A 27875-nucleotide genomic window follows, 5' to 3' on the forward strand; every position below is an offset into this window, starting at 1 on the left:
CAAAATGAATTCAAAGTGAAACTGGTGGAGATCTCCAACACCAAAAGGTATACGTATCAGGCATTATCCAAAGTTAAAAGTGATACTATAGTGTTGACTCATTACAGTATCTGAAGGTTAACAGTTCTGCCAATTATTTCCTTTTCTTTGCCAGTTTTCTTCCCTTCTCCTCAAGGTAGTGACTGAATGGCAGTAGTCGATGGGCGCCAGAAATTCACCAGCACCTCACCCAAAAATGTGAGTCTAGATAGTGAGTGTTGGCAGACTATTTGACTATGGGGCCATTACAGCTGAGGTTGCTCCAGCCCTCCACACTTTCCAACAGATATCACTGGGTAACGATTAAGAGCAGGAATCCTGGTAGATTTAGCCCTCCATAACTTCCTTGTTACACTCCAACTGGCACCCTAATTGAGATTAGCCAACTCTGCACAGATAGAAAACAGAACTTTTACTCTATAGATCAGTTAAATATTGGCCCCGAAAATCTGCAAGGTGGTGCATCTCAGCGCAAGTCTGGAGATAAGCTAGCCCTGGAGCTCCACGGCTGTCCCCGCCAAGGTTTGTGGAGCTCAGGGAGAATCTTGGTGCCTACACCTCACCAAAGCAGCCAGAAATTCTGCTGAAGAGTCCACAGCTCGGAGGAGGGAGTGTTAGGTTCCCTAATCCCCTTCCCTCCTTCAGGAATAAAAACTCGTTACCCCTACAGCCCCTATACAAAGAGGCCTCCTTAAAATACACACAATAAAATCCTACTTCTTTAATATTCGGATGTCCAAGCTGCAATTCTGGCTTGGAGTTCCCGGTGAGCTTCACTGAGACCAGTTGGTCAATCAGTCCATACTGGGACCAACCTTGTGCCAGATCTCCGAGTAGGGTCTGGGCATGGGGCCTCTGACTGGGTAACTTGGTTTGATATTATTATTTGTGGTCATATATTAGATTCCAGTCACTCTCCTTGTAATAAATGGCCTTACAAAGGCCAAACAGCAATTACCGCGCATGGCTGCAATCCAGAGTATTCGGGCCCTGGTCTAGTTTCCAGCTGTTCCGTGGGCTGTAATATGGGGTCCTTTTACAAACCAAAGCTAGTCCGACTGAAATTGACTTTTTTTTTAACAATCTGATGTTATTTTAATGTATTTTATGAATATACAGAAATAATCTTTTCTAGTGTTTCCACAGAATAGTATTAATAACTGATCAGTGTTTTATAGTAGTAATCAAAGACCCAATATCTGGAGCATGACCTCACTATTTTTCTTTGATCACAGTAGTTTATATAACTGTAATCTTTGTCCCCTTTATTTTGCTTTTTTTTTGTAATTTCAAATCCATAATAACGTCATTTTTATGAGGTCGTACAGGGGTTTTTACTGAATTTATTCCATTTCTTCTATGTTTCATTAATAATATAAAGCAAGATGAGTGTTAAATCTGCTAAATCACCCCAGGGAGATATATAGCTATGTGACATAATCAGCTGAACATGACAGATGCAATAGAAAGGACACGATGATTCATCCATTTCCTATTACTGGTTTCCTAATTTTAACAGTATTATCATAAAAATATTGAACATGGGATCTAATACATGACCACAAATAATAATATTAAACCAAATTTCTCAGTCTAGCCTTGACAGAATGAGTATACATGAGAAGGGCATAGTGGTGTAGGGGGAAGCACCTTTCAAAGTAAACTCCTTACCCCTTTTTATCTTTGCCACATGCAATTTAATTTACAAAATTCCATTAGAAGGGCAGGATTACAGTTCTGTGCCCACACCCTGAGGAGACTCGACATTTCAGACTGAGCAGAAGCCCCATTCACTCTCAGCTGACATCAGCAATGACCTAAGTCAATAAGTGCCTCAGTTAAAACTGGGGATCACTCAAGGCTGAGTCAGGGCAAACATTCATTTCCTAAGTTTGACATCCTCTCCAGGTTATAAGCTAGGAAGGAAAATAGTGTTGACTGATACTCTTAGACCTTCATCCACTGATTCAGCTGATTAAGGGCACTGGCTATGTGGGAATCAGGAGGTACAACCAATCGGATGTACTGGGTCTTCTAGGGGGTACCACTAACACTGTAAACATACTTTTTCACGTCTGGGGGAAAAAGACAAAACCTGCACTTGTCAAAGCATCACACCTTCACCACACCTTGATCACAGACTTAGCACTACTGTATAGTCAAGTCCATTGCTCCATTTGCCATACGGTGAGGTGAAAGTGACTGCCCTTGACATCAAGGCAGCATTTGACCGAGTGTGGCACAAAGGAGTCCTAGTAAAATTGAAGTCAATGGGAATCAGGGGGAAAACTCTCCAGTGGCTGTAGTCATACCTAGCACAAAGGAAGATGGTAGTGGTTGTTGGAGGCCAATCATCTCAGCCCCAGGATATTGCTGCAGGAGTTCCTCAGGGCAGTGTCCTAAGCCCAACCATCTTCAGCTGCTTCACCAAGACCTTCCCTCCATCATAAGGTCAGAAATGGGGATGTTCGCTGATGATTGCACAGTGTTCAGTTCCATTTGCAACCCCTCAGATAATGAAGCAGCACGTGCCCACATGCAGCAAGACCTGGACAACATCCAGGCTTGGGCTGATAAGTGGCAAGTAACATTCGTGCCAGACAAGTGCCAGGCAATGACCATCTCCAACAAGACAGAGTCTAACCACGTCCCCTTGACATTCAACGGCATTACCATTGCCGAATCCCCACCATCAACATCCTGGGGGTCAACATTGACCAGAAACTTAACTGGACCAGCCAAATAAATACTGTGGCTGCAAGAGCAGGTCAGAGGCTGGGTATTCTGCGGTGACTCACCTCCTGACTCCCCAAAGCCTTTCCACCATCTACAAGGCACAAGTCAGGAATGTAATGGAATACTTTCCACTTGCCTGGATGAGTGCAGCTCCAACAACACTCAAGAAGCTTCGACACCATCCAGGACAAAGCAGCCCGCTTGATTGGCACCCCATCCACCACCCTAAGCATTCACTCCCTTCACCACCGGTGCACCGTGGCTGCAGTGTGTACCATCTACAAGATGCACTGCAGCAACTCGCCAAGGCTTCTTCGACAGCACCTCCAAAACCCGTGACCTCTACCACCTAGAAGAACAAGGGCAGCAGGTACATGGGAACACCGCCACCTGCATGTTCCCCTCCAAGTCACACACCATCCCGACTTGGAAATATATCGCCGTTCCTTCGTCGCTGCTGGGGCAAAATCCTGAAACTCCCTACCTAACAGCACCATGGGAGAACCTTCACCACACGGACTGCAGCGGTTCAAGAAAGCTGCTCACCACCACCTTCTCAAGGGTAATTAAGGATGGGCAATAAATGCTGGCCTTGCCAGTGACGCCCACATCCCATGAACGAATTAAAAAAAAAAGACATACATCTGCTTGTGGATAGTAACATCTTAAAGGGTCAGCCTTGGCTCAGTGGTAGCATTCTTGCCTGAGTCAGAAGGCTGTGAGCCGCACTCCAGGGACTTGAGCACATAAACTAGACCGATACTTCAGTGCATTAGTGAAGGATTGTTGCACTGTTGGAGGTGCAGTCTTTTGGATGAGATATTAAACCAAGGCCTCATCTGCCTTCTAAGGTGGATGTAAATGACCCCATGGAACTTTTCGAAGAAGTGCAAGGGAGTTCTTCTGGTGTCCTGGCCACATTTTGTACCCTCAACCAACATCACTAAAACAGACTATCTGGTAATTTATCTCATTGCCGTCTGTGGGACCCTGTGTGCAGATTGGCTCCTGCGTTTGCCTACATTACGACATTGACTACACTTCTAAAGTATGTTGGTTGTGAAGTGCTTTGAGACATCTTGAGAACATGAAAGGTACGATATAAATGCAAGTTCTTTCTTTAACTGAGGTGACGTCAGCTTTCATACATGTTTAATGGTGAATTTTTGTACCAGGATTGCTGGTGTATATTTTAAGGTTAAACTACATATTTGATTTAGACCATAAGAGGGACAGACAGGTTGAGTGGATGATCCATTTCGGCCTCCTCCCGATATCCCCACTATCACAGAAGCCAGTCTTCAGCCAATTCAATTCACTCCACATGATATCAAGAAACAGCTCAGTGCACTGGATACAACAATGGCTATGGGCCACGACAATATCCCAGCTGTAGTGCTGAAGACTTGTGCCCCAGAACTAGCCGCGCCTCTAGCCAAACTGTTCCAGTACAGCAACAACACTGGCATCTACCCAACAATGTGGAAAATTGCCCAGGTATGTCCTGTCCACAGAAAGCAGGACAAATCCAATCCGGCCAATTACCGCCCCATCAGTCTACTCTCAATCATCAGCAAAGTGATGGAAGGTGTCGTCGTCAGTGCTATGGAGCGGCACTTACTCACCAATAACCTTCTCTCCGATGCTCAGTTTGGGTTCCGCCAGGACCACTCGGCTCCAGACCTCATTACAGCCTTGGTCTAAACATGGACAAAAGAGCTGAATTCCAGAGTCACTGCCCTTGGCATCAAGGCAGCTTTTGACCGAGTGTGCCACCAAGAAACCCTAGTAAAATTGAAGTCAATGGGAATCAGGGGGAAAACTCTCCAGTGGCTGTAGTCATACCTAGCACAAAGGAAGATGGTAGTGGTTGTTGGAGGCCAATCATCTCAGCCCCAGGACATTGCTGCAGGAGTTCCTCAGGGCAGTGTCCTAGCCCAACCATCTTCAGCTGCTTCATCAATGACCTTCCCTCCATCATAAGATCAGAAATGGGGATGTTCGCTGATGATTGCACAGTGTTCAGTTCCATTTGCAACCCCTCAGATAATGAAGCAGTCCATGCCCGCATGCAGCAAGACCTGGACAACATCCAGGCTTGGGCTGATAAGTGGCAAGTAACATTCGCGCCAGACAAGTGCCAGGCAATGATCATCTCCAACAAGAGAGTCTAAGCACCTCCCCATGACATTCAACGGCATTACCATCGCCGAATCCCTCACCATCAACATCCTGGGGGTCACCATTGACCAGAAGCTTAACTGGACCAGCCACATAAATACTGTGGCTACCAGAGCAGGTCAGAGGTTGGGTATTCTGCAGTGAGCGACTCACCTCCTGACTCCCCAAAGCTTTTCTACCATCTACAAGGCTCAAGTCAGGAGTGTGATGGAAAACCCTCCACTGGCCTGGATGAATGCAGCTCCAACAAAACTCAAGAAGCTTGACATCATCCAGGACAAAGCAGCCAGCTTGATTGGCGCTCCATCCACCACCCTAAACATTCACTCCCTTCACCACTGGCGCACAGTGGCTGCAGTGTGTACCATCCACAGGATGCACTGCAGCAACTCGCCAAGGCTTCTTCGACAGCCACTCCCAAACCCGCAACCTCTACCACCTAGATGGACAAGGGCAGCAGGCACATGGGAACACCACCACCTGCACGTTCTCCTCCAAGTCACACACCATCCCGACTTGGAAATATATCGCCATTCCTTCATTATCACTGGGTCAAAATCCTGGAACTCCCTACCTAACAGCACTGTGGGAGAACCTTCACCATACGGACTGCAGCAGTTCAAGAAGGCGGCTCACCACCACCTTCTCAAGGGCAATTACAGATGGGCAATAAATGCTGGCCTTGCCAGTGACGCCCACATCCCATGAACGAAAAAAAAAACTTGAGTATTGTCTAGCTACCTGACCGCATGGCTTCCAAGAAAGCAGCCTTATCCTTAAGTGTCTAACATGTCCATATGTACACAATGTCAACAGATTCATTGTATCAATGGACGCTTCTACAGTTGTCATGTAAGCAAATGTCCACTGCACCAACATGTAAACCAGGAAAAACGGACTACAGTATTAGTCCTGTTACACACATCATACAGTATTAGTCCTGTTACACACATCATACAGTATTAGTCCTGTTACACACATCATACAGTATTAGTCCTGTTACACACATCATACAGTATTAGTCCTGTTACACACATCATACAGTATTAGTCCTGTTACATACATCATAATGAGTCCAGAGCTGCAGGCCCAACGAGCTGATTCGAAAAACACTGGAGAAAAATTGATTCTTCTCAAAGAACTCTGGGATACTGATGTCCTTAGCCAGAGATGGGAATTGTTTTGTGATATCTGCAATATCCTGTTTTTAACCAGCAAAGAAAGATGTTGTCAGCTATTTATTTGATACACTTGAACTAATAGAAATTTGAATTTAATAGAGCTTTGGAAAAAAAAACAGCTGCAGTAAGACATGATAGTGAAAGAATCAGAATTTGCTAATTTATACCACAAATTTAAACTACCATTTTAATCCTACAGGTATACAAGTAAGCATTAGGATTAAAAATTAATTGTTCTATATCAAAGCCTGAAAATTACTGTGGGCAATGTTATCTGATGAACACTTAACAAATTCCTCTCAACTATTTTAACAGCAGCATTAAACCATTTATTTTGAGTAGGTTAACATCTCTGTTAAAACAGCCGTGAGGAGAATTTGACATGAATTTTTACCATCTCTGTTAAAGCAGTTGAGAAAGTAATTTGACTCAAGCCTTTAACATTCCTGATAAAAAAGTGGAGAGAGTAATTTGACATAAGCTGTTAACAATCTCTGTTAAAACAGTGGAGACAGCAGTACGACATGTGCCGTTATCAACCTCTGTTAAGATAATGGAGACAGCAATTTGACACAAGCTGTTAAATGGTCGCAAGGTAACGTTGCTCATTATGATTTCTCCCCCCAAATTTCTTTAATTTTAATAGACCTTTTTGGCTTCAATAAGAAATTTGCATATTACAGTAATTTTTGTCAGAGCTGGGTTAAGAATTCTTGCGGCCCTGGGCACCAAGAACATTCAGGGTCCCTCCGCACCACTCCCGCACAACCCCCGATCCATTAAAACACAAGCATGCAGTAAAATAAATGAAGAAATAAGCCCGTAGAATGTTTCTACATTGCATCAATAATAAAGCAAATCATAACACAATATACTCAAGTGAAACATATTTGCATGGGGTCTGTGGCAGGGGCCCACTGAGCACCTGCCCCAAAGTCCCTTGCGTTAATCTGTCCCTGATCTTTGTTCAAGACATGATTTACAATCAGAATACTGAATACCCAGACAGTCTCATATAGTATTGCACCCAATAATGTATGTCACTTTATTCTATTTTATTAATGGATATCGATTCAAATATTATGCATTTGTAACCCTTTAAACAAGTGTTTTGTAATTTAAAAAAAAATTAAAATGTAGATAATGTTTGTTTAAAATAAAACAGAAAATGTTGGAAATACACAGCAGATCCATCAACAAATTGAAAAGAGGGAAAAAAAGGGTTAGCATTGTTGGTGTGGAAACATTCATCAACCCAACAATTTGGATTATCTATTACTTTGGATCACATTCTTATTCGGTTCATGATATGATTCCATCTAGCTGTCAACGGATTAAAATGCTGAAATATTACATTTCATGTATGTGTACACATTTCTAAAAGAAAAAATGATATTCAATAAAAGTGCTTTTTGAACATTTTCATTGAAAAAATGGTTTTAGCAAAAGCATGACCCGAATTTCCTGGATCGCACTTATGCAGAAATTTAAGCTGGAACATAAAAACTAGCGTAAAATAAATGCAAATGCAGCTCCACCGATAAAGATAGTAGCAAGTTGGCTGCTGTCTTCTGCCATGGCGTTTTACTCTCCGAGCCTTTTGCCTCTGCTATTCCTCGACCTTTCCATTATTATGCAGAACAGGGGCATGCCCATCGGAAAGGCCTTCCAGCTGTTTAGACCATCTGAACGTGTTGTGTGGTGGGGGGGGGTCTGAAAAATATCGGTTGCATGTAGACTGACAGCAATGTGGTTAAGTATAGTGGCAGATCTCAATAAGAATTAGTTTTTTTTTAAATTGCAAAGAAAATTACTATTTAACTCCAGAAATCTGTTACACCAATATCATGTGACTTCGGGCTATGCTGCACTTAAGTGTTTGGGCATAGATTTATGGTACTGCATTATTGGCGTGAGTCTAGGAAATTCACATGAGCTGGTCTTTTGGATGAGCGGCAGAGGGCTTCGTCTTACATATCTGAGAAGCACCACAAACGATGGAGGAAATTCATACGTAGCGATGTTTCAGCATAAAAGCGGAGTTAATCAGTTATGCACAAATCTCCTCAGAAAAACAAAACTTTTCACAAAACTTTTGTGGATCTGCTCAAAATTCCTTTTTACTACAAATATTGCATTTTAATGGAGCAGAAAAAGCTTTTTAAATAAGGACACAAAATAGCCACAAAGAAAATGCACAACAAATGGGTCATTTGTTTTAGTCCTTGCTGAAGTATTCCTTTCTGAAGTAACCCTTTGCCACTATTACTCCATTTTCCCTATTCATGTTCTCTATAAAAACTTCCAAGATAGGAAACATTGCTCCCTTAATCCTTTCAGCAGCACAAACCATCTTGTTAACAAATTGCAGCATAAATGCATACCTTCATTAATGCTGCAGTCTTACTTTGGAATGATCAGTACATGATATCCACACAAAGCAAATTCATTGCACCAAGAAATGGAAAGCAGTCAAATAATAAAAGGTAAACTTCCAACATTAGAGCTCAGTGCCGTAATAAAATGATTCACATTATGCACAAAGAACTTGTGAAAGGATTGGTGGGGGAGAAAAGGGAGTTACAGAAGATCCACTTTTCTAGTTAGTGGCAAGGTTATCTGGAGACTTATCTAAATGGAAGCAGCTTTCCAATCAGCTGGAATATTGGCTTGAAATTCCTGGGTCCCTGATGCATGGGCAGAAGTGCGGTTGGGCGTGAATTCCGTCTGCTGATATCCAAGGATGCTGACCCCCATCAGAAATCCGGGGGTTAGCTAATTTCCAATATGCTGGGTGAAGTAAGGACGCGAATCCTGTCAGTAGCATGCCAGATATGTTTTGGGGGCGGGGGGGGGATGGAAAATTTAAGGACGGGGCAGAGCAGGGAGGCAACTTCCTCATTTAAGGGGTTGTATCAATTTAATGGAGTGAGCATGCTGTGGTAAGAAGGATTACAATGGTAACTGCAGGAGGAGAAAAAAGGTGAGCACTGAATTTTTCTGAGGCTGATGCTGAATTTCTTCTGTCAGAAATCAGAGTATCATATCATAGTATCACAGTAGGTACAGCACAGGAGAAGGCCACTGGGCCCATCGTGCCTAGTAGGAATGCTATTGTTGGAATAGCTGGTAAGAAGCTATGAAATGCAACAGGATAGGCCATGTGGAGGAGACTGTGGCTGAAGAGTGCATCAATATAACACCAAGGACCCACTTACACTGCCAGAATTAGTTTAATGACCTCACAAAGGTCAACAAAGGTGAGCTGTCAGCTGAATAAGAGCAAAGCAAATGGGTAATCCCTGCTGTAAAATTCAAGATCCGCCATTTGGGGTATCACCCTAAAGGGAATTAGGGAAGCCTTAACGGTTGATATAAATATGGGGGTTAACATTTGGGTCCGCAAAACCACATGTAATCAATAGGTCTTACAACCCTGGGGAATTCCAGTGATTTTGTAACAATTTATTGGCCTCTCAGTCATCTGTCTGGGATCACTGTTGCAGTGCACAAACTAAGCTGCCATAGCAATCAGGACCTTGGTGATTTGCCTTAAGCAGAAATGTACAGTGAGCTGCCTGATTGGGAAAAAGTTCTCTATGGCTCCCTAGAATGAGCGTGTTGCATAAAAGTTGAGAGCGGTGGGTACTTTTTCTGCCATTGTAATGTGGGATTCCCAATGGGAAGCCTATTTTGCAGCCTTCAAAGAGTTGTTCCCTAATTCCCTTTAACTACATGGCTCTCCACAGGTACTGGAGAATATAGGTGAAGAGTTTCTCAGTATAACGGTGAAACCATTTATCAAATAGCTTCAGTCAATCCCAGTAAATGACCGACGGTACTGAAAACAAATCTTACCATCAGCAGTTACCCTTTTAAAAAAAAGTACCATCTTGATGAACAGGTCCTGGCAACTACGGTAGTTAAATAGTGGCATACAACCAGAAGGGTACATGTGAAGGCAAAAGTTATGGAATTTAGGCCGGGTACCATCATCCCTCCAAACTGTATTGTACATCGTCTGCCATTAAGAAGTTGGGTGCTTCTTCAGCCCACCCTGAAACCTGGCGGCATTTACAATGTGACGCTTTTGGGCAGAAACTGCCTCAAATTCCTGCCCCTAGAAAAGCACAAACCCTAACTTAGGCATTTCGAGGCCATTACCTTTAATGCTCCCCCTTTAATTTTGTGTTCTTGAGAAAAAGGTATATTTTCCTTCTGTATATTTTATAAAAATGTCAGTCAGGTCAGACTATAACTGCTGTTTCAAAACAGACATATTCTGGAATACAACTCCTACCTTAGGTCAAAGTTCAGATATTGTTTTACCACAAAAACACACATTTCAATGAGAGATCAAAATCCATTTGTCCAACTTAGTTTTAATTTTTATTAAGTCATGTATACAGCTATTGGATATCTTGCTTAGTATTTTTCTGGCTATTGGATCCTTTATTATTGCTAAGGTATCTTAAAATTTAATTTTACCAGTCAGTAATTAAAATAACATTCAATTTTTGAACAATATTGCAAACCCAGCAACTATAGGCCAGTCAGTTTAACCTCAGTGGTGGGGAAACTTTTAGAAACGATAATCCGGGACAGAATTAACAGTCACTTGGACGAGTGTGGATGAGTGTGGATTGATTAGGGAAAGCCAGCACGGATTTGTTAAAGGCAAATTGTGTTTAACTAACCTGATAGAGTTTTTTGATGAGGTAACAGAGGGTAGATGAGGGCAATGAAGTTGATGTGGTGTATATGGACTTTCAAAAGGTGATAAAGTGCTGCATGGTAGGCTTATCATCAAGGTTGCGGCCCATGGAATAAAGGGGGCAGTACCAACATGGATACAGAATTGGCTAAGGGACAGGAAACAGACAGTAGTGGTGAACGGTATTTTTCGGATTGGAGGGAGGTTTGCAGCGGTGTTCCCCAGGGGTCAGTGCTGGGATCACTGCTTTTCTTGATATATATTAATGACTTGGACTTGGGTATACAGGGCACAATTTCAAAATTTGCAGATGACACAAAACTTGGAAGGATAGTAAACAGTGAGGAGGATAATGATAGACTTCAAGAGGATATATACAGGCTGGTGGCATGGGCGCACACGTGGCAGATGAAATTTAACGCAGAGAAGTTCGAAGTGATACATTTCAGCAGGAAGAACGAGGAGAGGCAATATAAATTAGATGGCACAACTCTTAAAAGGGGTACAGGAACCGAGAGATCTGGGGGTATATGTGCACAAATCGTTGAAAGTGGCAGGGCAGGTTGAGAAAGCGGTTAAAAAAGGATACGGATCCTGAGCTTTATAAATGGAGGCATAGAGTACAAAAGTATGGAAGTCACGATGAACCTTTATAAAACACTGGTTCGGCCACAACTGGATTATTGTGTACAGTTCTCGGCACCGCACTTTAGGAAAGATGTGAAGGCTATAGAGAGGGTGCAGAAGAGATTTACTAGAATGATTCCAGGGTTGAGTGACTTTAATTATGTGGATAGACTGGAGAAGCTGGGGTTGTTCTCCTTGGAACAGAGACGGTTGCGAGGAGATTTGATAGAGGTATTCAAAATCATGAAGGATCTAGACAGAGTAGATAGAGAGAAACTGTTCCCATTGGCGGAAGGGTCAAGGACCAGAGGACATAGATTTAAGGTGATTGGTAAAAGAGCCAAAAGTGACACGAGGAAAACATTTTTATACAGTGGGTCGTTAGGATCTGGAATGCACTGCCCGAGGGGGTGGTAGAGGCAGATTCAATCATGGCCTTCAAAAGGGAACTGGATAAGTACTTGAAAGGAAAAAATTTGCAGGGCTACGGGGATAGGACGGGGGAGTGGGACTAGCTTGATTGCTCTTGCACAGAGCCGGCGCAGACTCGATGGGCCAAATGGCCTCCTTCCATGCTGTAACCTTTCTATGATTCTATTTCTAAGTTTTTTTGCCAAACTAGAACATGTTATGAAATTGTTGCTTTGAAATGTCCCAATAATTATTAAATGTTCCCTATCGAGAAGTGTGAAGTAAGTAGACACTTCATAATAATACCAAACACAAGACCTAAAGTCCATATTTCTGTATTTCCTTTGTGTTCATGCATATTAATTACCTCTGACATTTGAGATCTTACTGATTATGAAGTCTAATTACTGCATTTGATCTTGATTCAAAGAAATGCTAATTATCTGCACAGTGCATAAGGTTTATTACAAACATTTAAACCAACGGTAACATGAGCCTATTTAACAGCATGTAATCAAATCACAAATCATTTCTGATTGGCAGTCAGTTGTTTCAGTTAATGCCCTCTGGCAAAAGCTGCTCTACCAACTCAGGGGATAAGCACATTGCCCAGTCTGGGAAGGTCACAGCTGCGATTAGAGAGGGTGCAGAAAAGATTTACTAGAATGGTTCCAGGGATGAAGGACTTCAGTTAAGTGGATAGACTGGAGAAGTTCTGGTTGGTCTCCTTAGAGCAGAGAAGGTTGAGAGAAGATTTGATAGAGGTGTTCAAAATCATGGAGGGTCTGGACAGACTAGCTGGAGAGAAACTGTTCCCATTGGCAGAAGGGTCAAGAACCAGAGGACACAGATTTAAGGTGATTGGCAAAGGAACCAAAGGCGACATGAGGAAAACCTTTTTTACGCAGCGAGTGGTTATGATCTGGAATCAACTGCCTAAGGGGGTGGTGCAGACAGATTCAATCATGGCTTTCAAAAGGGAATTGGATAAGAACTTGAAGAGAAAAAATTTGCAGAGCTACAGGGAAAAGGCAGGAGAGTGGGACTAGCTGGATTGCTCTTGCAGAGATCCGGCACGGGCTCGATGGGCTGAATGGCCTCCTTTTGTGCTGAACCATTCTATGATCCCCGGTCTGTAACATATACAGCTCTCAGGTGGGTGGTGATATAAGCTTCAAAACTGCTCTCAATGTTCCCGCAGGGAAAAAGTTAGCCAGAGTTGCCAGCACTGCTCGCTGTCCAGTAACACCAGTTGGGTATTGTGCCTGGGTGAAAGTTGAGCAAGGACGGGATCAGACCTGGCTGTGATGCTCTTCATGGTCAAATAACCATGAGCACCGATTGTCTAGACTGATAGCTTGGCCACTTGTGCCAGATAATGAAGGATACCTCCTACTGCCTGTTGAATCAAATCCAGCATGAGTCAGTGACATGAGAGGAGGAGAAAAAAAACTAGAAAAAATAAGATGCAAGGGTGGTGATTTAGGAGCTGCAGATTGTGAAACCTTTGACTGTTTAGTCACTCACCTTCCGTTGGTCTACTCCTAGTGACCGCAAGTAATACTTTTCATCCTGAACACAAAACAATGATTAAATTAGTCATAAGGGCACTCAGCTTATTCATCTGTGCAAGTTACAGGAGTCATTAAAGTTTCATACATTCAATGTTATTTAAAAGTTCTGGGATAAGCTGCTCTACAGCCTTGCCCTTTCCATGACTGCTCCCTGCAGAGTTCTCAAAGAAACATTAAAAAATACATAGGCTTGTGCATGGAGCAAATGAGCATAAAACAAATCCCTGAAGACATTAAGCCAAATTTGCTTTAACTCAGGAAGTTTAATGAAGCACTAAAACAAAGTATTACATAGATGATCACCGTTGTACAAATGAACACATAACAAACCATAAACCATCTGGAAAATGAGACAATGGCATTTTTTCTCTCTGTGAAAGATGTGTAGGAAAATTAGTCACATTTATTGTTTGCTCTCGTTAATAAATCATTTTTATCAGGTTCTGGGACTGAAATGTTTTTTGCTTAAATGATGATCCTCGATGCAGGTCACTTCAGATGTGAGGCTATTTTGGCATTTTTGAATTTTAGAACTGAACAGTTCTCCTGTGGCTCAGTGGGTGGCTTCACCACATGGTGCGGTGCTGAGTCATGTAGACTAGAATCCCTAGTCCATCCTAACAGATCTCAACCAGGGTTTCTGCGGAAATACTACAGTTGGCCTCAAGTGTTTTGGGGTTAGGCTGGAGAAAAAACAAAACGGGTAACATTCCTGCTCCTGCTTACTGCTGAAAGCGCACTTGTGTGGATCCCTGATGAGAATGTTTGAGTTTGGTTCTGATGGGCCAGCACGGTCGAATTGCCCACCAACATTCACTGTCCAGGTAAGAATGGCTTCTTTCCCCCATACATATGCCTGCATGAATCACCTTTTAGGAGAGGAGAAGCAATGGAAGAAAAATTGGGGATGGGGTAGATCGCACGTCTGATTCAGAGTAAGAGGCGACATGAGGAAACATTTTTTTTTTACCCAACGAGTTGTAATGAGCTGGAATGCACTGTCTGAAAGGGTGGTGGAAGCAGATTCAATAGTAACTTTCAAAAGGGAATTAGATAAATACATGAAGGGAAAAAATTTACAGGGCTAGGGGGAAAGAGCAGGGGAATGGGACCAATTGGATAGCACTTTTAAAAAGCCGGCACAGACACGATGGACCTCTTCCTGTGCTCTACCTACTATGATATAAGTCTCTAGTGTGTGAAGAATCTGTCAAGTATACGTTCCTTCAGCTAAATAAGTTTAATAAAGAACTCCAAGAAGACATATTAAGCACTACTCATCACAATGTATTAGTGACGCACAGTTTAAGAACTACAACTGCATATGCAATCAGTAAATAGAAAGATGCTCTTCAACCAGCCCATACTACATAAACACTTCTAACTCCCGAGTTCATATAGGTATCATTCTTGTTTTCTTAAAGTGACAGTTAATACTACATTCCCCTCTATGGGTTTTATGAGAATAATTTATTTCAGTTAGTTTTTTCTCTATTTAGTCATCCAGATCTTCTACGACAACATATTTCCTCTGGGTTATTAGGCTTAGTGCTTGATGCTTCTGCTGACTGTAATTCAGTCACTTGTGTATGTTGCTGGTTGACTGGTTCTTCCACTTGATTGTGGGTGGATTCATCCTCGAGCGTGGTCCAGTGTTGAAGTAAGTATGAGGTGCCTCCTGTTTCAGAAAAGAGTCCCTCCTGGAGCACTGACAAGGTAGAATTATAAAGTCTTTGTTCTTGCAACTACTACACCCTTAGACCCTGTGAGGACAACATTCCACTGCCAGCTGCCCATTTCTCATCTTAAAAACAAGTGGCGGGAAGTTGAACATCCGGGGGGGGGGGGGAGGGGGCGACGGCAACTTGCCTGCCCCTTTGATGTCCAAGACCTGGCTGATGCAATATCCTGTTGTGATGTTGTTTTCCCTTTTGTTAATGTCATCAGAAAATATTCTTGTACATTTAACTTGTTATGTTCATTGCTGAACAGTACCTTGTTCGGTTACATGAAATATTTTGTATTTCTCCAGGCACAGTGTTGCTGTAGTTGCTATAGCCAGAGATTAATTTACGTGTGATTTTTGTTACAATCAGGCTTATCTTCTTCATTAGTTGTCAGCACTTTGCTGTTGCCTTTAACCCACCTATCTGATGCTGCCATGCCCAAACTTGTCACTGTTGAAAGCAACTAATTAGAGCAAGGTACTAATATCTTTCCAACTGCAGCAAACAACTCCCAAAACAGACAATTTATTCCAGTACAAGTTTTAGGAAAAGTTGAAGAAATACCTCTGATATGAAATATTCTGTATGTGTTTCCTCAGCTGCTCGCTTCACAAGTACATCAAATGGTAAAGTTCTGCAAACAAGAAACACATTCAATTAAACTAGATTTTAAAGATATAAACTATGAACAGGTTATTGAAGCAAGTACTCTTTGGCCGCACAAGGAACAAAAAATAAGAACAAATAAACATACAAAAACTGCCAGGAAAAGACCAGTTCGTTCATTAAGCCTGTTCTATCCTGGCATGGTGTAACTTACACACACACCATCACCCCTATTCCCAAAGTCATCTCTGCCCACAGTCATGCAATCAACTGGGAGAAGTGATTAAACAAAGGAAAAACCATTGGCCAATTTAGGAAAAACTGAGAAATTCCTCTCCAATGCACGAAGGTGATCAAACTAGCTCCAGGAGAACATGGCAACTGATGTCACGAGCCTCCATTAACCCACCAATCTTCTAAAGCTCAAGATGTTCATCACTCACAGGAACTTGTCTGACTCCCTTTTGAATCCTTGCAGTGAAACCACACTCACTGTATGTGCTACCAAGTTATTCCAAGGTTGACGCCTCCTAGCATCTAAAATTAGTTCCATGCTATGTAACTTGTACTGATATCCCATTAGTTCACCGTTTCCCTAATTAGCTCAAATAGACCATCCATGTGGGCAGCATCTAAACCCTTCATTATTTAAAGACCTCAATCATATTTCCTTCAAGTCTGCACTTCAACAGAGTAAAAAACCCAGCTATCCAAGCCTGCCCTGATAACTGAGGGCCTTTAAATTAGGTATCAACTGAGTGGCCCTCCTCTGAACATAGAAAATAAGAGCAGGAGTAGGCCATTCGGCCCTTTGAGCCTTCTCCGCCATTCAATATGATCATGGCTGATCCTCTATCTCAATACCATATTCCCGCTCTCTCCCCATACCCCTTGATGCCTTTTGTGTCTAGAAATCTATCTAGCTCCTTCTTAAATATATTCAGTGATTTGGCCTCCACAGCCTTCTGTGTTGAGAATTCCACAGGTTCACCACCCTCTGAGTGAAGAAATTTCTCCTCATCTCAGTCCTAAATGTCCTACCCCGTATCCTGAGACTGTGATCCTTTGTTCTGGACCCCTCAGCCAGGGGAAACATCCTCCCTGCATCCAGTCTGTCTAGCCCTGTCAGAATTTTATATGTTTCAATGAGATCCCCTCTCATTCTTCTAAACTCAAGTGAATACAGGCCGGGTCAACCCAATCTCTCCTCATACAACAGTCCTGCCATCCCAGCAATCAGTCTGGTGAACCTTCGTTGCACTCCCTCTATGGCAAGTATATCCTTTCTTAGGTAAGGAGACCAAAACTGCACATAATACTCCAGGTGTGGTCTCACCAAGGCCCTGTATAACTGCAGTAAGACATCCTTGCTCCTTTTCCAGGGCCTTGATATCCCCCATCATGCAAGGGGAACAAAATTGGACATCGTATTCTAGATGTGATCGGACCAAGGCCTGAAACATGGAAAAGATTGTACTTCTAATGGCTTTTAATGATTTGTGTATGTGGACTCCCAAATCGCTGCTCCTCTACAGTCCCTAGTTTCTCACCATTTAGAAAATACTCCAATTTTACCTTTCTTGGGTCCAAAGTAGATGACCTCACACTTACCTACATTGAACTCCATTTGCCATAGTCTTGCCCACTCACTTAATCGGTCTATGTCCCTTTGCAACTTCCTGCTCCCATATGCACTACTTACTATCCCTCCTAACTTAGTGTCATCTGCAATTAAGGGTTCAAGGTCCACTCCTAGATTTGAGTATGTTATCTGAGATGACACTCCACTCCATTGCAGTCCTGAAGGAGAGCTGCATTGTTAGAGGTGTCATCCTTCGAGTGGACATCTGCCTGTTTAATGGGACTATTCAAAGAAAAGCAGAAAATCCTTATCATATCCTGGCCAACATTCAAACAACATTCCCAAGAACAGATTAACTGGTCTTTGACCTCACTGCTGTTTGAGATCGTGCCGTATGCAAAATAACGGCAATGTTCGCTTAAATAACTACAGTCACTGCATTTCAAATTAATTCAATGCACTTTGATATGTTTCTGATAAGTCCCCATATATAAATGCAAGTCTTTCTTTAGATATCTTTTGAAGAGTGCACCGTTTATATAACCAGTGAACCATGGCTTTCTTAAGCAAATATTGTACAGACTTAATTAATAACACTGCCCAAGACTCTCCTTGAAAAAAGTGCTCCTTTTAACAGTGTGGTCAATAATTAGAACTTGTATCCAGTTCTGGGCACCGCACTTTAGGAAAGATGCGAAGGTCGTAGAGAGGGTGCTGAAGAGACTACTAGAATGATTCCAGGGTTGAGTGACTTTAATTATGTGGATAGACTGGAGAAGCTGGGGTTGTTCTCCTTGGAACAGAGAAGGTTGCGAGGAGATTTGATAGAGGTACTCAAAATCATGAAGTGTCTAGGCAGAGTAGATAAAGAGAAACAGTTCCCATTGGCAGAAGGGTCAAGAACCAGAGGACATAGATTTAAGGTAATTGGCAAAAGTAACAATTTCTTGTTTATTTCAATTTAGAAATAGAAGTAGGTAGTTGGTGGAGTGTCATATTACTGGAACTGTGAAATACAACAATAATGGGGGCCAATGTTCAATCACTCACAAAATTGAGCTCTCAGATCAACTATGTTGCTGCAGGGTGCCATCAAACAAAGGGAAGGGGGCATTTGCTTTCCTTGCAGAACTCTGAATGACAATGGCACTATATATTGTGCAAATACTTAGTGGTGACATTTCTTATGTTATTAGCAAACTGAGCATATTTGCTGTTCATTTGTATGAATAATTAATATTATTCGTAGTCCCTTATTATTCTCATGAGCCTCTTCACACCGATTTGTTATCATCTGTTATTTTGAAGATAATTAAACATTTATAAAATGCTTTAATGCAGAATTCCAAAAGCATTTAAATCAACTTTGCTTAAGTTGAACCCAAATGAATGAGATCATTTTATCTTTACCAATTATCTCTAATGTTTTCATTGTTTTATTGGAAAGCAAATGCATAGTCTTAAAGCACAAACATTTATTTTAGAAAGTACTTTTAAAAGATAGGAATTTAGCATCATCATCAATGGTAATTACAATCCCATGTGATATAAATCCATTAAAATAGATGCACAAAAGGAATGGAGGGAATTTGATTCTGCCTAGAGATATGTCCAAATTATACCTTTTCGATGTATAATACAATAAGTCATTATAATCATTTTGAGCTACCTAATTAATATGCCCATTAGAATAATGTTATATTTACTATAAAATTGCTGGGCTTCCCTATAGAGCTCCAGGCTTTGAACGGTGGCATATATGCTAAATGTTCTTTCCTATCGACTGTGTAGGTTTCCTCTATCACCCTCAATGTACGCAGTAAAATTCTCTGCAGCCCAGTTTAGTGCTTACTGGGCCTGCCCACTGGAGAAGGATGACCCCACACAAGCAAACTAGTGCAACTCTCATTACCAGCTGTAAGAGGATGCACTCCTTCCTCTGTGGCAAAATGTAGCCTTTTCAACAGATTTGCAGCAGAAACACACGTGAACTATATACCAATCTGAATGAGTGATATTTGGCCGCTGTGTGGACACTAACGCCCAGAACCCAAGACTAAACTAGCTGCCTAAAATAGATATGAGTGTGCAATTAAATATATGCTGGCTTCATAAAATAAATTTGAACATACGCCAATACGTACAATGGCCTCATAAACCATAGACCCGTATGTATACAATGGTTTTGTAAAATATTTCTGTAGATATATACCTATATGCACAATAGTTGCAATGACTGTACTTTCCTGAGAGCCCAGTAAGAAAAGAAAAAAATACTTCAGCTGGTTCCCTGCTTTACAATACAGGTATTTACAGATTTTAGAAAATGCTTTGTTAAACATTATATGTTGAAACAATACTGCTACACCATTTGCCGGGACCACAGAAAGCACGTGACAATGAAGTTTAATCTCTCCACACTTCCAGTAAATTTTTTTTGTAGCAAACACAGCCCATTTCCAACTTTTTTCCCCAGTTCCCTCCATTCCTTTGCTGAAAGCTCCAACACTTGCTGGTGTAGAGTCTCAAGGACACCTCGCCCCATGGCCATTTTTCATGACAAATGTAAAGAATCTTACAACACCAGGTTATAGTCCAACAATTTTATTTGAAAATCACAAGCTTTTGGAGATTATCTCCTTCGTCAGGTGAGTGTGGGACTCCTTGAACGTTTCGCATTTATAGTCAGAGAACAATACCTGGTGATTACAGATAATCTTTCCAACTGCCCGTTGTCAAGGCAATCAAAGTGTTCAGACAGAGGGGTGTTACCTACAGGACCACCGAATATACAAACGGCCAGAACACAAGATAGAGAGAGAGAGGGAGAAGCATCCGAAAGGAAGAGAAAGACAGAGAATGACCCGTTGTATTAAAAACAGATAACCTTTATTCGCTGGTGGGGTTACGTGTCGCGTGACATGAACCCAAGATCCCGGTTGAGGCCGTCCTCATGGGTGCGGAACTTGGCTATCAATTTCTGCTTGACGATTTTGCGTTGTCGTGTGTCTCGAAGGCCGCCTTGGAGAACGCTTACCCGAAGATCGGTGGCTGAATGTCCTTGACTGCTGAAGCGTTCCCCGACTGGGAGGGAACCCTCCTGTCTGGCGATTGTTGCGCGGTGTCCGTTCATCCGTTGTCGCAGTGTCTGCATGGTCTCGCCAATGTACCGTGCTCCGGGGCATCCTTTCCTGCAACGTATGAGGTAGACAACGTTGGCCGAGTCACAGGAGTATGAACCATGTACCTGGTGGGTGGTGTCCTCTCGTGTGATGGTGGTATCTGTGTCGATGATCTGGCATGTCTTGCAGAGGTTGCCGTGGCAGGGTTGTGTGGTGTCGTGGATGCTGTTCTCCTGAAAGCTGGGTAATTTGCTGCGAACGATGGTCTGTTTGAGGTTGGGTGGCTGTTTGAAGGCGAGTAGTGGAGGTGTGGGGATGGCCTTAGCAAGGTGTTCGTCGTCATCGATGACATGTTGAAGGCTGCGGAGAACATGGCGTAGTTTCTCCGCTCCGGGGAAGTACTGGACGACGAAGGGTACTCTGTTGGTTGCGTCCCGTGTTAGTCTTCTGAGGAGGTCTATGCGATTTTTCGCTGTGGCCCATCGGAACTGTCGATCGATGAGTCGAGCGTCATATTCTGTTCTTACGAGGGCGTCTTTCAGCGTCTGTAGGTGTCCATCGCATTCCTCCTTGTTTGAGCAGATCCTGTGTATTCGCAGGGCCTGTCCATAGGGGATGGCCTCTTTGACGTGGTTAGGGTGGAAGCTGGAAAAGTGGAGCATCGTGAGGTTGTCCGTGGGCTTGCGGTAGAGTGAGGTGCTGAGGTGCCCGTCTTTGATGGAGATTCGTGTGTCCAAGAAAGAAACCGATTCTTGATGGTGGGATGGAACTTGTTGATGTTATCATGTAGTCTCTTCAGTGATTCTTCGCCGTGGGTCCATAGAAAGAAAATGTCGTCGATGTATCTGGTGTATAGCGTTGGTTGGAGGTCCTGTGCAGTGAAGAAGTCCTGCTCGAACTTGTGCATAAAAATGTTGGCGTATTGGGGTGCGAATTTGGTCCTCATGGCTGTTCCGTGTGTTTGGGTAAAGAACTGGTTATCGAAGGTGAAGACATTGTGATCCAGGGTGAAGCGTATGAGTTGTCGGATGGCGTCTGGAGATTGGCTGTTGTTGGTGTTGAGTATTGATGCTGTTGCAGCGATGCCGTCATCGTGGGGGATACTGGTGTAGAGTGCAGAGATGTCCATCGTGGTGAGAAGTGTTCCTGGTTCAACTGGTCCGTGGGTACTGAGTTTTTGTAGGAAGTCTGTAGTGTCACGCCAGAAGCTGGGGGTTCCCTGTACGATGGGTTTCAGGAAGCCCTCGACGTATCCAGAGAGGTTCTCACACAGGGTTCCGTTGTTCATGTTTTTCATGACAGTTGTGGTGGCAGAGTATTTGACTGCAGCCAATCTCAATCCTATCCTCACCCAATACCCACAACCCTGATCTGAATTGGGAACACTATGGCAGATCTTTCCTCTCCTTAGCCCAGGGGCCTCAGGCCAATTATAGCATCCTGAATGCCATCCCAGGCAGGACTAGCTAACGACATAGAGAGGGGGGATCAAACTTTGGATTGGCCTGGTTTTTATGTCTTAGTATCACACCATCGGAACAACTTGCCTGCTTCTCAGGGTGAAATGTTAAAAGTCCAGATGATCATTATGCCATTTTAAAAAATCTTCACTGTTGTAAAATTCTGTATGCTGTGCTTCCACATATATCTGGAACTTTTTTTTTATTCGTTCATGGGATCTGGGCGTCGGTGGCCCATCCCTAATTGCCCTTGAGAAGGTGGTGGTGAGCCGCCTTCTTGAACCGCTGTAGTCCGTGTGGTGACGGTTCTCCCACAGTGCTGTTAGGAAGGGAGTTCCAGGATTTTGACCCACCGACGATGAAGGAACGCAATATATTTCCGAGTCGGGATGGTGTGTGACTTGGAGGGGAACGCGCAGGTGGTGTTGTTCCCATGTACCTGCTGCTCTTGTCCTTCTAGGTGGTAGAGGTCACGGGTTTGGGAGGTGCTGTCGAAGAAGCCTTGGCGAGTTGCTGCAGTGCATCCTGTGGATGGTACACACTGCAGCCACAGTGCGCCGGTGGTGAAGGGAGTGAATGTTTAGGGTGGTGGATGGGGTGCCAATCAAGTGGGCTGCTTTATCTTGGATGGTGTCGAGCTTTTTGAGTGTTGTTGGAGCTGCACTCATCCAGGCAAGTGGAGAGTATTCCATCACACTCCTGGCTTGTGCCTTGCAGATGGTGGAAAGGCTTTGGGGAGTCAGGAGGTGAGTCACTCGCCGCAGAATACCCAGCCTCTGACCTGCTCTCGTAGCCACAGTATTTATGTGGCTGGTCCAGTTAAGTTTCTGGTCAATGGTGACCCCCAGGATGTTGATGGTGGGGGATTCGGCGATGCGAATGCCGTTGAATGTCAAGGGGAGGTGGTTAGACTCTCTCGTGTTGGAGATGGTCATTGCCTGGCACTTATCTGGCGTGAATGTTACTTGCCACTTATGAGCCCAAGCCTGGATGTTGTCCAGGTCTTGCTGCATGGTGGCATCAACAAGGCACAAGCCAGGAGTGTGATGGAATACTCTCCACTTGCTTGGATGAGTGCAGCTCCAACAACACTCAAAAAGCTCGACACCATCCAAGATAAAGCAGCCCACTTGGTAGATGGTAGTGGTCCAAACATGGACAAAAGAGCTGAATTCCAGAGGTGAGGTGAGAGTGACTGCCCTTGACATCAAGGCAGCATTTGACCGAGTGTGGCACCAAGGAGCCCTAGTAAAATTGAAGTCAATGGGAATCAGGGGGAAAACTCTCCAGTGGCTGGAGTCACACCTAGCACAATCATCTCAGCCCCAGGACATTGCTGCAGGAGTTCCTCAAGGCAGTGTCCTAGGCCCAACCATCTTCAGCTGCTTCATTAATGACCTTCCCTCCATCATAAGGTCAGAAATGAGGATGTTCGCTGATGATTGCACAGTGTTCAGTTCTATTCGCAACCTCTCAAATAATGAAGCAGTCCGAGCCCGCATGCAGTATGCTGTAATGAGGTCTGGAGCTGAGTGGTCCTGGCGGAACCCAAACTGAGCATCGGTGAGCAGGTTATTGGTGAGTAAGTGCCGCTTGATAGCACTGTCGATGACACCTTCCATCACTTTGCTGATGATTGAGAGTAGACTGATGGGGCGGTAATTGGCCGGATTGGATTTGTCCTGCTTTTTGTGGACAGGACATACCTGGGCAATTTTCCACATTGTCGGGTAGATGCCAGTGTTGTTGCTGTACTGGAACAGCTTGGTTAGAGGCGCAGCTAGTTCTGGAGCACAAGTCTTCAGCACTACAGCTGCGATGTTGTCGGGCCCATAGCCTTTGCTGTATCCAGTGCATTCAGCCGTTTCTTGATATCACGTGGAGTGATATAAAATGGTATAAACTGGGCGACATGGACATGTTGGGCCGAAGGGCCTGTTTCCATGTTGTAAACTTCTATGATTCTATGATTCTATGAATCGAATTGGCTGAAGACTGGCTTCTGTTATGGTGGGGATATCGGGAGGAGGCTGAGATGGATCATCCACTCGGCACTTCTGGCTGAAGATGGTTGCAAATGCTTCAGCCTTGTCTTTTGCACTCACGTGCTGGACTCAGCCATCATTGAGGATGGGGATGTTTGCAGAGCCTCCTCCTCCCGTTAGTTGTTTAATTGTCCACCACCATTCACGACTGGATGTGGCAGGACTGCAGAGCTTTGATCTGATCCGTTGGTTGTGGAATCGCTTAGCTCTGTCTATAGCATGTTGCTTCCGCTGTTTAGCATGCATGTAGTCCTGAGTTGTAGCTTCACCAGGTTGGCACCCCTGGCTTGTTGGTAATGGTAGAGTGAGGAATATGCCGGGCCATGAGGTTACAGATTGTGCTGGAATACAATTCTGCTGCTGCTGATGGCCCACAATGCCTCATGGATGCCCAGTTTTGAGCTGCTAGATCTGTTCTGAATCTATCCCATTTAGCACGGTGGTAGTACCACACAACACGTTGGATGGTGTCCTCAGTGCGAACACGGGACTTCATCTCCACGAGGACTGTGCGGTGGTCACTCCTACCAATACTGTCATGGACAGATGCATTTGCGACAGGTAGATTGGTGAGGACGAGGTCAAGTAAGTTTTTCCCTCGTGTTGGTTCGCTCACCACCTGCCGCAGGCCCAGTCTGGCAGCTATGTCCTTCAGGACTCGGCCAGCTCGGTCAGTAGTGGTGCTACCGAGCCACTCTTGGTGATGGACATTGAAGTCCCCCACCCAGAGTACGTTTTGTGCCCTTGCTACCCTCAGTGCTTCCTCCAAGTGGTGCTCAACATGGAGGAGGACTGATTCACCAGCTGAGGGAGGACGGTAGGCAGTAATCAGCAGGTTTCCTTGCCCATGTTTGACCTGATGCCATGAGATTTCATGGGGTCCAGAGTCAATGTTGAGGACTCCCAGGGCCACTCCCTCCTGACTGTATATCACTGTACCGCCACCTCTGGTGGGTCTGTCCTGCCAGTGAGACAGGACATACCCAGGGATGGTGATGGAAGAGTCTGGGACGTTGGCTGAAAGGTATGATTCTGTGAGTATGGCTATGTCAGGCTGTTGCTTGACTAGTCTGTGGGACAGCTCTCCCAATTTTGGCACAAGTCCCCAGATGTTAGTAAGGAGGACCTTGCAGGGTCAACTGGGTTTGGTTTTTTGCGGTTGTCGTGTCCGGTGCCTAGTGGTCCGATGCCGGGTGGTCCGTCTGGTTTTATTCTTATTATGACTTTTCGTAGCGAGATTTTACAACTGAGTGGCTTGCTAGGCCATTTCAGAGGGCAATTAAGAATCAACCACATTGCTGTGGGTCTGGAGTCACATATAGGCCAGACCGGGTAAGGACGGCAGGTTTCCTTGTATTATACTATTGTATTGTATTTCTAGGAGAGCATTTACAGCAGCACAGCACAATTAAAAATCTCTGGTCTAGCTGGGTGGCTGCAAGTAAAATGAAGTGTGAGACAAATAGAACTGCCATGGCCTGGAGGTGATGCGTTGAGGCAAATTTACCATATTTGGATCTCCATTTACTCTACAGCTATGTTGGTGTGAAAGTGGTACTGAAACAGATCATGGAACATTAACAATGAAAACTTTTCAATTATTTTGTATTTAGCCTTGTATTATGTATGCAATGTTTTTTTTCAATTAAAATGATCTGTTATCACGCATTGTTATTTTAATTGTCCAGAAATAAAATACATTTGAAAAACAATTCTAATCTACAAATTTTCACTGGAGAAAACAGAAGCTGGTATGGGTAACACCTGTTTCAGTGTTACAATATCACACAGTACTAGAAAACTCCATTTGGAAATATATTTTCAAAATAAAGACTTAAAATGAATGTGAGCAAAGTGCTTTAAGTTCAGAAAATTAGTTTGATTTGTCTCCCTTTTTAATGCTGTGGAACTTTCCCAGGTCATGCACCTTCCCCAAACAATAGGATAGGTTACACACCTACTCCCAAGCTTCACCAAAGCCACTCTAAGTGGCCAGTGGGAAGCATACGAGAGTGATCCAGGAAGACCGACCCTTTTGGTTTTCCACATCATATCGCCATAGGAAGCTCTTAGTCTCACTGCTTGGCTTTTCCCCATGGTAGCAAGTTTTGAAATTGGGAACTCACCACTTCATAGCCCAATGTTGGGGGGGAGGGGGAGTGGTGCCCTGCTCTGCTGGTCGTGTAGTTTCCATCTAAAGTACCTGAATTCAAAACCTTTATAATCCAGCATTAGTTGGTCTCATTCATACATGTATAAAAAGGTAGAATTACATGGAATTTACAGCACAGAAACAGACCATTCGGTCCAACTAGTCTATGCCGGTGTTTATGCTCCACACGAGCCTCCTCCCATCCTACTTCATCTAACCCTATCACCATAACCTTCGATTCCTTTCTTCCTCTACTTATCTAGCTTCCCCTTAAATGCATCATTTCCCTTAAATCTACTGAATTACAGCAAATCAAAATTCTACGTAAGTTGTCACAATGAATGGCATTAAATAATTCCTTGAAACGAGCTGTAGTGCCCTCTGTAGAAAATAAATTCAAGTCCACAAAATAAATCTATGAGAACAAGTTTTTTTTAGTACCTGTAGATAAAATTTTTATTGATAAAATTCATCTGTGGTACTGATGCAACATGGATCTTGACCTCTTGACTTCCTCCAGTTGTGCTCAGGTAATCCACTGTCCATTTTGATGTGCATGTGCCCAGGTGAATTCCTTTAAGAACTGCAGGTTTTCTCTGAGATTTAAAAAAAACACAGGTAAGTGGGCAAAATGCAAGCTGATGTTTAAAAACCAATTGACTATTTTATAATAGTACAGCCACATTTCATAAAAGTATTTTGTGTTATTTATAGGTGAGTCTGTGAATTTAATATAAGTGTTCACAAACAAAGCAGTCAAAACTAGCATCTTCCATTACATTACTCCAGCCATCCGATGTGTTTTGCCCGAGGACAAGTCCTAACTCAAGTCTCACATACATGAAATTCTTGAACCACTTACTGGGGAGGAGCAGCTGAGGTGGTTTCCCACTGCCTTCTTCGGAGTTTTTAATCTTTAGAGTACCTTCTCCTAGGTGGGTTACAACCAAGCTGAAAGAGCCCCCACAACCTGTGGAATATCCATTACCAAGACCACTTATTTCTACTATGTACATTGCTTGCTTCACCCCTACACTATCCCTACTGCTGACAAAACCCTTATTCGTGCCTTCATCGCCTCTAGACTTGACTTCTCCAATGCTCTCCTAGTCAGCCTTCCAACCTCCACAAGTTCCAAATTATCCAAAGCTCCGCCATCCACATCCTGTCCCACAGAAGCCCTGCTCACACATCATCGCATTTTACTTGGGGCAGCAAAGCAGATTTACATTGTTAGTTTAAAAACCTTATCTGACCTCAGGAGTTAATCAAAATTAACCCTAAAGGCAGCCCTTCATATAAAACCCATACTGTTTGCAGTCTCTACAGGTTGAACTATTAACGGGGCTCAAAATGTGGGTCTATATTCTTAATGAAGATTGCACAGTCCTGTTAAATCCTATAGATTGAAATGAGCCAAAATCCATGTGGCTCATCAATGTTTCAGGAATTAATGCTTCAAATCACATGGACCCAGTCACACATTTTGTAAAAAAACTACGTGATGAACTCCCGAAATGGCTAAATTCTGGGTCAGGTGATCTCAACCAGGGCATCCACAGGGCACAACTGATCCCAGTGTCCCTAGTTTATACAGAGGATAAAATCAACTGGGGCTTCCTCTCCTGATCACTAACCAGCGCAACTGAAAAGCGCACGTGGATTTCAGATTGGAACAGTACCAGATCTGCTTGTGAACCTTCTATGGTTGAATACCT

The 27875-nt window shown here is 43.5% G+C and overlaps 1 protein-coding gene across 5 annotated transcripts in view; it reads right to left on the reverse strand.

Annotated features, from left to right (window-relative positions):
- The window catches only part of tyw5 (tRNA-yW synthesizing protein 5), a 47152-nt gene that overhangs the window by 5086 nt on the left and 14191 nt on the right, over nucleotides 1-27875 (reverse strand). For 4 of the 5 annotated variants that reach the window (XM_067987807.1, XM_067987808.1, XM_067987809.1 and 1 more), the window contains exons 2-5: nucleotides 26599-26753; nucleotides 15755-15824; nucleotides 13417-13461; nucleotides 6020-6157 (exon numbers count right to left, since the gene is read on the reverse strand). In XM_067987807.1, the coding sequence (XP_067843908.1) occupies nucleotides 6020-6157; nucleotides 13417-13461; nucleotides 15755-15824; nucleotides 26599-26753 (408 nt within the window). The remainder of the gene's footprint in view (nucleotides 1-6019; nucleotides 6158-13416; nucleotides 13462-15754; nucleotides 15825-26598; nucleotides 26754-27875) is intronic. The other variant, XM_067987810.1, reaches the window with a different exon arrangement.

Source organism: Heptranchias perlo, chromosome 7 (assembly GCF_035084215.1).
Source record: "Heptranchias perlo isolate sHepPer1 chromosome 7, sHepPer1.hap1, whole genome shotgun sequence".
NCBI lineage: Eukaryota > Metazoa > Chordata > Chondrichthyes > Hexanchiformes > Hexanchidae > Heptranchias > Heptranchias perlo.